Source organism: Bos taurus, chromosome 10 (assembly GCF_002263795.3).
Source record: "Bos taurus isolate L1 Dominette 01449 registration number 42190680 breed Hereford chromosome 10, ARS-UCD2.0, whole genome shotgun sequence".
NCBI classification, from domain to species: domain Eukaryota; kingdom Metazoa; phylum Chordata; class Mammalia; order Artiodactyla; family Bovidae; genus Bos; species Bos taurus.
The window spans coordinates 40047065-40061418 of NC_037337.1; the positions used below are offsets into that span (position 1 = coordinate 40047065).

Below are 14354 nucleotides of genomic sequence, written 5' to 3' on the forward strand. Positions count from 1 at the left end.
ATTTTTGTAGTTACACACATATATTTACAAACATGTTTATGTTTACTTCTCTTAGAGGATGTATTTTTATAAAGTGAGGAAGGGAGAAGGATAGGAAAATACCCCAGGGAGAGAGGCAATGTAAACCTTCATTCAAACAACATTTAATCACATATATGAAGGCTTTCAAGAGAGAAAACCATCTTTTCAGTATTATGGAAATTCTACAATCATCTATTTGAATTCATGTCTGCATAACAGGGGTGGGCAGAAGTACTTAACTGACAACAGCAGTCAACAATACTTGTCTGAGTTAAGTTGTCAATACTTTTAATTATACTGTTAAAACTGGCTGGTTCCTATCTCACTTCTTTGCATAGATGCTAAAAATAAAACTTTTAATGAAAGTTTTTTTTTTCTCCTAAATATTAAACTATGGCTGTATTCTACATTAAGATGGAAGCAGAGACGGCACCAGGAAAAAAAAAATATGTGCTTATTTTCTTTACAAGATCCATATACTTGAGGAACTGATCATCTTTCCAAGTGATCTGTGCTCCACAGTTCAGTGAAGACATCTTGTCAGTGTTCTGCATTGAGAAGCTCTTTAGAATTGGGAGGTTAAAGAATCCATCTGCAAATGCAGGAGACCTGGGTTGGGAAGATCCTCTCGAGAAGGGAAGGGCTACCCACTCCAGTATTCTGGCCTAGAGAATTCCATGGACAGAGAAGCCTGGAAGGGTACAGTCCATGGGGACTCAAAGAGTGGGACATGACTGAGTAACTTTCACTGTCACTTTTCACTTTAGAATGAGAATTTCCATTGTCTTTGACAATTTCCTTAGATTAAATACCCTATTGCCATCTCTGAAAGAGTGAGAACCAGGAAGCAAGAAGATAACCCAGGATGGCAGGAGCAGTTCAGTTCAGTTCAGTTGCTCAGTCTTGTCCAACTCTTTGTGACACCATGGACTGTAGCATGCCAGGCTTCCCTGAACATCACCAACACCTGGAGTTTACTCAAACTCATGTCCATTGAGTTGGTGATGCCATCCAACCATCTCATCCTCTGTCGTCCCCTTCTCCTCCCACCTTCTATCTTTCCCAGCATCAGGGTCTTTTCAAACGAGTCAGCTCTTCACATCAGGTGGCCAAAGAATTGGAGTTTCAGCTTCAGCATCAGTCCTTCCAATGAACATTCAGGACTGATCACCTTCAGGATGGACTGGTTGGATCTCTTTGCAGTCCAAGGGACTCTCAAGAATCTTCTCCAGCACCACAGTTCAAAAGCATCAATTCTTTGGCACTCAGCTTTCTTTATAGTCCAACTCACATCCATACATGACTACTGGAAAAACCATAGCTTTGACTAGATGAACCTTTGTTGACAAAGTAATGTCTCTGCTTTTTAATATGCTGTCAAGGTTGGTCATAGCTTTTCTTCCAAGGAGCAAATGTCTTTTAATTTCATGGCTGCAGTTACCATCTGCAGTGATTTTGGAGCCTCACCAAAAATAAAGTCTGCCACTGTTTCCACTGTTTCTCCATCTATTTGCCCTGAAGTGATGGGATCAGATGCCATGATCTTAGTTCAGCTAAAGTAAATTCATCATAAAGACTCTGCAAAATATCATGTCCACTTGGGACATTCAATTTTCAAATATTTAGGAGGAACATAAAAATAAAATCTTTAAACAAATCTTTTTTTTTTTTTTTTCAAGGCAGCTCCATTATAATTTCTCATTAAAATTCTGGGAAATGAGGTGAAGTATACTTATATGACATATTGACATGGGAAAAAAATTAGAGTTTATTTTATACAGTTTAAATTGCATACTATCATATAAGGCTATAGTTTCTTCTTTTTAAAGACAAGATCTTAACTACTTGGGGATGCGGAAGCTAAGATGGGAGAAAATAGCACAAATATTAATGTTCTCGAAATATTAACACTGCCTCAAGGTTTCATTGATTAATGCTTTTAATAACTTCTGCAAACATCAGAAGAACAAATATGGCCACTTAATTCAAATAAAGGAACCATGTGTAATAAATACTGAGTTCCATTTAATAATCATTCATGTTAAAATATGAACAGTGAATGCTTAAAATATTATTATCTTGGTAAATGTAAATATTCTCCCCAATCTATATTCACTTGAGAAGATAAAATTTTACATTTCTTATTACTAAAGTTTTAACTTTAACCTTATGTCAAGTACAGAGATCCTAGAAATGGATCAGTTAATCAAGAATCTACCAATTTTACAGCTGCTCTCATGCTAGAAATGTAACAGCTGCTTTGGCCCACAAAGACCTTAAGTTATAGTAGGAATGGATCAAAGGGTCTTTAGAGAAGGAAACAGGAAACAGTAAGGTAGAAGAGGAATAATTTGCACTAAGAAAATGGATAGTTTACATTAAAACATTTCAGAACTGATACATTAAAATGATAATCATCATTTCTATTTTGTGCTGCCTGGTGAGCAATATTCTAGGAGCTTTGCAAAGTTATTCCAAATAAATGTTAATTGAAAATGGAAAACATTTTTCTTTTCTTGGAAATAGAAAACTGAAGCTCAAGATATTAAGATATTGGCCATGGGCCATATACATATAATGTTAAATTCATTAAACAAGGAGGCCATTAGACTGAGGTGTAAGCCAGCCAAAATCAAAGCCTATGAAAGGATCAAGGTTACAAAACTGAAATCTAAAGATGACCAATCACAGACAGACAACCAGGCTTGAAACTTTGAAAGTAAAAGTGACTCAGTTGTGTCTAACTCTTTGCAACCCCCATGGACTATACAGTCCATGGAATTCTCTAGCCAGAATAATGGAGTGGGTAGCCTTTCCCTTCTCAGATTTTCCCAACCGAGGAATTGAATGGGGGTCTCCTGCATTTTGGGTGGATTCTTAACCAACTCAGCTATCGGGGAGGCTTTAAACCATAGCCAGTCAATATCTTGCTTATTTGTTTTTACATTTTCTATACGTGTCGCCACAAGCTCCTGTCTATGGAGCACTCCTGATCACTTCCAGTTTGGTGCTGGTGGATCAGAATCAATTTCTGCTCTAATATGAGTTTAAGAGCTTGCTTAAAATTTTCAACATGCCTCAGTTTACCTTTTAATAACATGGGTGTGGGTGCGTGTGTGCTTAGTCATGTCTGACTCTACAGTCTATGGACTGTACCAGGCATTGTAAGGGATAAAAGCTATGATAGTGTGGGTCAAAGAAAATTCTTTAAATGAATACTCTCTTTAAAGTTATCATTCATACAGGGGCAGTGGTTGTACACTCTTTTGCTGTCATTACCTAAAATGTAGAGAAAATAAACTTGAACTTACCATTTCTGTATCTAATATACTCTTTTGAATAACCTTAAGGGTTTGTCTTCAACTTTTGAGTATAAATTTATTTTATGAGAGTAAACTAAGTCTTTTAGAATCAAGTCATACTGTTGAAAGAAATAAATCCATAAGAAGGACTTTTTGTGTTGTTCAAACTCATTCTCTATGCAATAGTACAGAGGGTTTTGATGAAGTCAACAGTGAAACGGCTAGATAGCATCACTGACTCAATGGACGTGAATCTGAGTAAACTCCGAGACATAGTGAAGGGCAAAGGAGCATGGCGTGCTGCAGTCCATGTCAGTCCGTGCAGTCCGTGCTGCAGTTCGCAAAGAGTCAGACACAACTTAGTGACTGAACAACAACAACAGTGAAATAATAGCCAATGATTTTGAAAGAAGTATATCTTCTAATGTTATTGTTGTTGCCATCTAATATGCATGTTCCAAATGCAGTTTTACTTTGAAGTTCTAACAAGGAGGGCCCTTCTCAGTAACTAACGGGCTTACTAAAGGGGGAGGACTGAGGCAGGACTTAAATGGTTAGAGTTGAAGAACTGGTGGGAAGAGGAGAATGGGGGTATAGAAGTCTATGATAGAGGCATCATTGAATTACCATGTCTATGAGGCTGAGAAGAGATGGGATGGGATGAATTAATATGAAAAATAAGAATACATCTGAATAAGTAGAGCATTCCAGGTTATGTTAGAAGGCTTATTTTGTTCTTTTAAGTAAAATTATTGTCCATTTACTTATAAATTCCCTTGTATAGCCTTGAACATCTCCGTGTGTGAATATGGCAAACTGCCTCCTGTTTCCTCTTTAATCAATACCTTGTCTCTCATATTATCTTTAGATTAATTTAGTCACAATAGTTTTAAAATAACCCAAAAAGAAGTTATATTTGTTCAATTCAGTTATTCTGTATATCTCAACACTGTAGAAAATTACTCAGTAATTCATCTAACAATAGTCACCATATCTGTTACATGATATTCCAATCTGTCTTTAATTTTCCTTTTAAGGTCCATGATATTCTGCTTTGGTTGAATATTCATTTGATTGAAAGAAATAAACATGCACTCTTCAATAAGCTTCTTGAGTAAAAGAGTAAGCGATAATGGCTTTAATCTATGGTTCACTCCTCTTCATACAATTTCTGGTCTTGCTTTGGAAATAGTTGAGGAACAAGGGTCTTTCAATAGCTCTGATTGTTTCCTTTCATAGTTTTCCTTCATTTGGAAAATAGAAATTGTAAGTAAAGGGAGCATGGAATCTCATTTGAAGATAGCTGAAAGTACACACGAAAACTCCAAAACTGACAAGTGTTAAAATGTATTAAGTAACTATCTTTCAGTCGAGTTCAGTTCAGTCGCAAAGAGTCGGACCGACTGAGCGACTGAACTGAACTGAACTGAAGGATAGTTACTTAATGCATTTTAACACTTGTCAGTTTTGGAGTTTTCGTGTGGACTTTATATCTTATAAAAGAAATATCTTTAATTGTAGGTGCCTACAGATAATAAAGCTTTGGTTAAAACTGACATCCAATGTAGTATATATGTTCTTCAGCTGATTTTCCAGAAAATATATCTCAAAATATATTGAAATATATTTCTTCACTAAAAGATTTCTTACTTCACTGAAAGATTTTACCAGTGTTTGAGATTAAACCATTTAAAGTTTGGCTTTTATTAAAAATAAAATGCTATAGTTTATGAAATCAAAATCACAGTATACTATATATATATATATATATATATTCACTTCAAAGAGCAATAATTTCTTTTAGAGGACCATAGGCATAACTGGACTTCTTCATTTAATATAAATATTTGAATATATTCTTCCAATGACATTTTCACTTAATTACTATTTAAATGATGATTATTTTACTGGATAAATGTAAAAATCACTTTAACTACAGCTACTATGTTTAGGAAAGTGTTCTACTTTTGTTCAATAGGCTCATGCATATTATAACTTTTTTTTTCATATTATAACTTTTAAATAATGAACCGATTAACCTATGCAACAATTTTATTTTCAATGATCTATTCTAATACTGCTTCAAATAAATATAAGCAAGTTAAAAGAATTATTACATATTTTCAAAAAATGTGAATGAAATTAAATAGTGGCTGAATATTTAAAGGTCTGTTATTAAAAACTGTACAATATTTGCTGCAATTTCATCTAGCATTTTTAAAAATTTAGATGAATTTTATCCACTATTTTTCAAGGCCTTATATTTGAAGCTTCTCATTCCAGTCTATATCATTTGTCCTAACTTGCTATTGTAGAAATTAAAAATATTATAAAATAAGCCTCAGCTTTCAGGAATGAGCACTGTGCACAAAAATTTAATAATTTAAACCATTTCATTATGGTGATTAAGCTACTCTTAATAGGACATAGAAGGGTGTAAAATACCTCTAGGCTTCTGTACTTGCTAAATCACTATCCACACATTTTAAGAAGAAGCAAATTAACTGGGGATAGTAAATAATTTAAAAAGTTTTAATAAAATGACTACTGTATAATTTTAACACATTGGCTAAGAACAAATCTCACTTGAAGATTTAGAACATTAAGCTAAGTGGACTGTTTCATTTTTTATGCAATATGAAAACAATTATATTATTTATACTTAGGCCTTACTACCTCTGCTCATCAATTACTAATACAACTACTTCTTTTGATTGGTTATTGTTTAATTGGACACAACTAAAACTTAACAAGGGGAAATATGCTTTAGAGACACATTTTTGTGTGTTTTTTATCTATTATGACCATCTATTTTTCATTCTTTCATGTTTCAAAAATGATACAATTATATATAAATATGTTTTTATATATATATATTTTTTTGTGTATATATATACATATTGTGTGTGTGCAAAATAGACTGTCCCAGAATTTGTCAGTGTAATATATTTTAGGAAAGGAGATCTTAATAAACTAAAGTGTAGCGTTCACATACTGAAAAATGTGTTAGGTACAAGTTAGAGTATTTGACATCTCCTCCCTTCATACACTTGAACATTTTCAGCTGTCAAACTGTTATGTGGCTAGTCCTCAGATATTCCTGAACCCTAAATAATAAAGAACAAATTATACAAGAAGCAAGATATATATATATATATATACAAATATATTCCATATATATATACATTCCATTTGTTATATTTACTCAATGCATTTGCTGACTAGCTATAATATAAAATATATTATGCTGAGAATACAAAATGCATAAACCATAGCTTTATATATCAAATGGATATATGATATATAAAGTATATGAAATGACTTATTTTATATTCTATATGAATTATTTGCATATGTGGCACAGCTATCCAAATTAAGCACAAATACCATATTATTTTCATTCTTTTAAGAAATCATCATAAAAGTTAAATTGTTTATCATTTAAAAATATTATCAAGATTTCTGCATGGCTAGTTTTACAGGAATAAGCCTTAAGTACTTAAGGCTTCTGGAGTTGTTACCAGTTATTTGTACCTGGCAGATGCTCAGACACATAACCAGATTCTTCAAAAGAGTTGGGAATACATGAAAGAGAGCTTTTTGAAAGACATTCGGGCATTCTCACCAGCAACTGGCCAAGCTGCTGGCACCCAGCCGTGTTTCCTTGTAGGCTGGGGAACTTGCCTCTGAGAGGAAGTGTTGTTAGATTATACCTTCTGCTCTGCAAAGTCACCTTGGGATGCAGATCTTTTCCTGTGCATTAAATGAATTTGGCTTTGCCTATGTCTACTGATGTCTTTTAGTCAATTACATCCTTGTGACACTAGAGACAACTGTGCCAATTCATCTGATATTAACAGGATTGAATTTTAAGATCTGGTGCTGAACTTATTATATCTGAAATCTATTAGGAAGCAAAAACAGGGGAAGTTAGGTCACCAAACGAATCCTAGAGGTTAGTATATTCTATGGAGATTAAAGATCCTGGCTCTTGAAACTTTAATTCAAAATTCCCTAGAGCCAATGGGTTCCACAGCTTTTATTTGTGTCACAGCTTCCACAGAGAGGTGTGAGCAGAGTGAAAACAAATTGCCCAATAGCTTTAGGAACACTGAAACTTCCTGCATAGCTCTAGAGGAAAAACATATTCCTGTGATTACCAATAAGAATAAAGTACTTCAAACTGTATCCACGTCCTGATTACCTGAAGGTGTCTCTTATTTATTGGAGAATTGAGGAGAGGTTTCTTTAAAATTTTGTTTTTCTTTCTGAAATTTGTTTTCACATGAACCTCCTACCCTATGAGCTTATTCTCATGAGTATAAAGGCCAGTGAGAAAAAAAAAGGTAACATTCAACTGTGGAATGGAACTTACCATTTAAGAGCTGCATTCTTTACAGATAAAACTAGTAAGATACTTGACAAGTATAAGTTTGCTTATCTATAGGACAAACAGCACTTTGAAAGCTGAGTTTCTAAAGTATAGGGACAAGAAAGGGTTAAACAGCAGCCAGAACCTTGCTCCTCCCATTACTCACACTCACACTCCGCACACATAAACATGCGTGTTATCTGTTGCAAACATAATCCTTCCATATTTCAATTATCTTTCCAAATTTAAAGTAAGATAATTCAATCTGCCAACATCTTTAAGACTAATACAAACATAGACATTTTGGACTGATTTCTATTTTCCATTTTCTGCATTAGGAAAGAACCACAAAAGAAAAGAACATCGTTGCTTATTGAAGTGTATAGTTGCTTCCACTTCATTCTTTTTCTTAAAGATTTTGCCACCATGTAAATAACAAATAATACCTCAACTAAAATTTACAGCAACATTCCTGAAGTTTGAACAGATTGTACTTAGCTTGCTTCTTCTCTTCAGTATAACCCACACCACCTGCTATCCAAAATACCAGGCATCATTCTCTAATAACCCAACACCAGTGACATTGTTAAACTTCTTAATTTCATGAGTCTAGGCATTTTTACACTAAAAGCAAATACAAAGCACACTATGTCTGCATTTTTTGTTAGCCCTTTCAATGAAAATAGTTAAAAATCCATCATATTCAGCTCTCAGAGTTAAATAATTATCTGTTAGGAAAGTAAAGCAAAAAACCAGCACATAATATCTGCCTGAATTATCTCAATGTTACTACAATTATGTAATCTACTCTTACAATTTCAGATAGCAAACAGCATTGCAATGATTCGGTCTCCACAATTTAAGCAAAGGACACCCTCAGATAGGTGAATAATTTGGGCAAAGGACAGGCAATTGCTGAAGCAGAAACATAAACAGTGAAAACAAAGGAGTATTATAATCTGAATTAGCAATTACTTCCAATTTCCATTTTGCTTCATTGCACACAGCCAGTTTTTAACCATTAGGCTTGTTGATTCTTTGGCCTTAACCAATGACATAACACCATCATAATCATCACACACATACTAATACAATTCTTTTCCATTAGTGTGTATTAGCTCAAGTAATAGGCAGACTTAGGGAAATTATAGTTTAAATTGGGTAGCAATAATGTAGAAATATTGGTTCCTAATCCATCTCCAAAAATTATCTAATTTTCTTCCCTTGTCCTCCCAATAGAAATACATAGAGAAAAATGTACTTACACTGCACAATGAGCTGCACCAAGGCTTCTCTTGGTTTCACGTTAAATCCATTATACTGGCTAGTCTGACATCGGTACATTCCTGACATTTCCCTAGATACATTCACAATTCTCAGAGTTCCATCATAACTCTCCATTTGCATATTCCCATCAGGCATTGCGACTTCTTTATCCGCTCTAGACCAAAGGATGATGGGTTTAGGTTTTCCAGTTACTTGACACTGCAGTTCTATTGTGTCTCCTTCTCTGGTGACCAAAGGTGATTTTTCCTGTGGAACAGTCAGATTGGGTGGAACTTGAAATGGGAAAAAGAAAATTTTTCAAGGTTAGTATATACTGGTAAAGCATATTCAAACACAGAAAATCATAAGGAAACAATTTCTGCTGGTTGAAGAAGTGTGACAATTCAGATGACAAAAATTACAGAGACCTTGGGAATAAGTGGCACATACCCTCATTTAAGTAATTCTAAACCGTTTTCATGTTCTCAAATGAGGACTTCAAACATTAGCAAGATAAATAAGCGTTAAACTGGAATGCGAATGATCAACATAAGAACAATCTACTCCATAATTTGTCATTATCAACCATTAACTGGGTCTTTAACATCTGCATTTCACAGAAGAGTGATCCTACTTGCTAAGGTAAAATTAAGTTTTTCAGTCTTCTGTAGGCCATTATCTCTTACCCAAAGATGCTATAAGAAGGGGATAAGAGATATTATAGACTTAGTAGGTACAATAAATGCAATAGGAAGGGGAAAAAGAAGAACCTTTGATATAAAATCCAAAGTTCTGAAAACTGATTTTGAAACTGACCAAACTGCTAAGGTTTAGGATTTGTTCTCCCCCCTGAGAAAATGAAATGGAACAATGTATTACAATGCCACACTCTGACAACTGACCGTATTAATCTTTTTGATTGTTAATATTTTTTGACATTTGAATTTCATATGATTTGCCTTGAACACATTTTGAGTTCATTGTAAATAGGTTGTTACGACATTGCCACTATTTCTATAAAATGTATTTCAAGTGAGTTTTGAAAAATATATTTCAATAATTTAAGAATGTACTTTTCTCAAGTAAAGCTAATTTCTGATGTTACCGAAGATATTCATGAGATGGCTCAGATGGTAAAGCGTCTGTCTACAATGCGGGAGACCCCGGTTCAATCCCTGGGTTGGGTAGATCACCTGGAGAAAGAAATGGCAATCCACTCCAGTACTATTGCCTGGAAAATCCCATGGACAGAGGAGTCTGGTAGGCTACAGCCCACCGGGGTTGCAAAGAGTCAGACACGACTGAGCGACTTCACTTTCACTTTTAGGTTGATTTTAAAAAATTGTGTATTATTATTTATTTTGGCTGCGCTGGGTCTCTTTTTGTGTCGCGGTGGCTTCTCGAGCTGTGGCGCGTGGCTCACTGGTTGTGGTGTCCAGGCTTATAGTTGCAGTATGTGGGATCTTAGTTCCGCCCAGGGATCCAACCCAGGTCCCCTGTACTGGGAGTGCAGATTCTTAGCCACTAGACCATCAGGAAGTACTAGATTGATTTTATAGTAAGTTAACTTTACCACACTTGAAAACATGAACTAATAAAAGGGAAGTATTATTCAATGAGTTTTTTTTTTTTTTTAAGGTATCTTCTGTTCCACTGGAAGACTTTTACTTCTCATACAAATGTATATGAATTCAAAAGTATTTATACAATAGAGGATCTGTAAGAAAAGCATGGGCTAAATTAGAATGGCAGAATAAGAATAACCAGAAACATACACATAATTCTATCCCTGTGAAAATGTCATGCATTTTCCCCTTTGGAGGTAATACTGCATATAAATAAAAAGGCAAAAATTTTATTTGCCCTTCTAGCATTACTGTGCTCCAGTGCCCAGGAACAAAAACAAACATATTTAACCTTTAATATATTTTTCTACTAATGTTGAACTGTTTTTCTTTTATACATAGAAAACAAAATTTACAAAGTGATATCAGAATGAATTATCTTGCTGTTTAAATATCTTCATGTCTACTTTTCCATTTAATTCCTTCATTTACTTCTAGTTTAAAAAACTATTTAACCATGCACAGCATCTTAGAAATTAGAAAACATGAAACGTTTACCACTATCTTCTTGAAATATATATACATTCTAGGAAATGGCATAAACAAAAACATGTTTAAATATGGCTGCATTAAAAAAAAACCTATATGATTAAATCGTTTACTCTTGTAAATATAAACAACTAAATAATGTAGCTAAATAATTTGTTCTTTTTGTAGTGAATCACCAGAGAATGATACAATACTAAACAAGCATCACCTTGTAACAACAGGATCAAAAAAAAAGCTGAAATATTTATTCACCCTCCATGAGAAAGGATACAGAATAACAGCAATAACCTCAACATTTAACATTAATTATGCTCCTATTGTGTACCTGGCATAGTTAGGAATTTTACATTTTCATGAATTCTCATGACCATCCTTGAATCAAATGTTTAATATTATATTTGGCAAAACTAATACAATTATGTAAAGTTTAAAAATAAAATAAAATTAGAAAAAAAATAAATAAATAAAAGAAAAAAAATAAATAAAAAAAAAATAAAATTTAACAAATGAGAAAACTGAGAATAAGAGAAGATAAATACTTTGATTTGAGCAGAATTAAAAGTGAGGCAAATTGATAGCAGGTGGCTGATGTAGAGATATGAACCCTGAAGCAGGCTTTAGCAAGCAAACTATGGTGTTTCAAAGGAATAACGAGTTAGCACTGGACTCCTCTCCTTTTGCTTATAATTACTTTATTCCTATGGACAAACTGGAACAGTTTTCCCTGCCTGTCTCTTGGTTGGAATCTCAGGGACAATAAAAGAGTCTAGGTAGAAATGTGATGGAGTATGTAACACATATGTTGCAAATTACCTTATCTTTCTATGTTGTATCTTATATGTCTGCCTTAAATATCTATATATAACAATACTAGAATAATTCCCATATATGGCAAAATAAATATCCAAATTATTTTACATTTGTACAAAATAAATGAAAATAAATTATACATTAAAAGATTATTTAATGGAGTGTTATTTAAAATCGAAAAATTTCACTTCTTACAAAAACAAGTCACACGACTTTGGCCAAGCTTAAACACTCTGAGTATGAATTTCTTCATTTTTGAAAATAAGAATTTATATTTAACCAACTCCATGGGTATTAATGTTCTGATTATAGGAACAAACAGCAAAACATTAAAGATAGGAGAGGGCTAATAAAAGTATCCATTTTCTGATTTAAGAAGATGAATATTCAAAGATCTTATTACATTAGGCCAGTCTAACAAAAAGAGATCCTTGGCTAGCTATATTCTTTTTAAGTTTATCATGCTAAATAGTTAAAAAAAAAAAAACAAAAAACTCCCTTGTAAATGTAATCATTTGTTAGATAAACTTTTCTCCTTTTGTAATAAAAATTATAGAAATGTAAACCTCAGTTTTAATCTAGGTAAGTTACAAATTTATTTTTAATATATTTGCTCATTTTAAAATAAATACCAAAGTCCAGTTAAAATACAGCTTATTTTTCACCCTTTCCATGATGTTTTTGAAATTTTTATTTCAGAGTTAACCCTTTCTTTGCAACCTTCTTGGCTAAGAAGGTCCTAAAATGTTAAGTTTTTATAGGCTTCCCTCTTTCCACATTATATTTTCCATTTTCTAGAATGCTCTAAATTATCATTATTATTATATTTGTTTCTGTTAGGAGATTTTATTTGTTCTCATGAATATCTCTCTGTTTTGTAGGGTTATAATAAGAATTATAACTTTACCTCAAGATTCTTTCAGTCTGTAATTGCAGCCTACTATGATTTTCCAAAATTCTTGCAAGTCCTTAAACCTTAACCTTAAGCACTATTTATTTCTTGACTTAGTTGATAGCTAATTATGAGGACACTTGATCTGCTAATTAAAAACCATAGACTTTTCTTTGTTTCAGCATTTATTCTAACTCATCACTTCCAATCAGCTGCTTTGGTTTGTCTATCAAATATCTCTCTTATATCTCCCCATTTCTTTTCATGGCTATAGGAAGATTTCTTAGTAAAGTCATCATTATTTCTTCTTGTGACAATGTCCTAAGTGGTCTTTCTGTCACCAGTCTAATTCTTCCTGTCCTCCTGCTTCCCTGTCATAAGATTTATCATCAGAAATGCAATTATATTTCTGTCACTATGAAAATTTCAATCCTCAATGAGAGTGCTCATCCTAATACTGCTTTAATTAAAAAAGATAAACTGAAATCAGACTGATTTTATTACAAAAAATCATGATATAGTCACATAATAAATTATGATGCAGCATTTTTAAGTGATGATGTAATTAACCCACACTTATTGATAAAGATATTTATATTGTTAAGCAAGAAAAGCATTCTTGTGAATAGTATGGCCAGCTATAACCACTATTAATAAGTGAGTAAAAGATGTTACTGAACCATATCATATTTTTATATAGAAAAGACACATGCCAATGAATGTCAGCAGAGAGCTTCTTAGAGGGGAGACTATACATGATTCACCTTTATATTTGCAGAATCCCCCACTCTCTTTTGCAGTCTCTGAGTTAATAGGAAGTCAGTAAAAATGTTTATACCAAATGTACAAATTAAGACAGTGAGGCAGTTGATCACTGAGTTAGAGAGGAAAATAAGACTTACATGGGGGAAAATGTAGAGGAAAAGAAAGCCTAGAAGGAACTATGCTGAAACACTAACAGTAGCTCTCTCTGAATATGGAATTATTGGTAAATTTTAGTTTTGGTATATTTTTCTTCATCTTTCACTCTTCTATAATATGTGCTATATGATTCCTTGATGGCTCAGACGGTTAAGCATCTGTCTACAATGTGGGAGACCCAGGTTCGATCCCTGGGTGGGGAAGATCCCCTGGAGAAGGAAATGGCAATCCACTCCAGTACTATTGCCTGGAAAATTCCATGGACAGAGGAGCCTGGTAGGCTACAGTCCATGGGGTCGCAAAGAGTCGGACATGACTGAGTGACTTGACTTTACTTACTTTACTTACTTTTACTATGCATATTAGCATATTGTAGGATTCAAGAACTCAGAGAAACTTAAAATGTTAATGCAACCTATCTTCCAAAGCTCATTTGATGAAAACTCCACTTTCCAATAACAAGAGTGTCAGTCCAGATACACTGGTCTGACAACACAGTCTTAGAAACGCTCTTCTAGAATCACTCACTCCTACAACACTCATTTACTTACAGTCCCACTGACAGTGAACCTCAGTGCTCTCGCAGTTCTCGCCTGTGTTCAGCAAGTCTGGCCCTGTCTTCTAGCACTCCTGCTTATCCCATGTGTTGAGATTCA

At 33.7% G+C, this 14354-nt stretch overlaps 1 protein-coding gene across 1 annotated transcript in view; it reads right to left on the reverse strand.

Moving 5' to 3' along the window:
* Nucleotides 1-14354, reverse strand: part of MDGA2 (MAM domain containing glycosylphosphatidylinositol anchor 2) — a 926008-nt gene that overhangs the window by 225080 nt on the left and 686574 nt on the right. The window contains exon 8 of the mRNA XM_002690859.7: nucleotides 8961-9254. Coding sequence (XP_002690905.2) covers nucleotides 8961-9254 — 294 coding nt within the window. The remainder of the gene's footprint in view (nucleotides 1-8960; nucleotides 9255-14354) is intronic.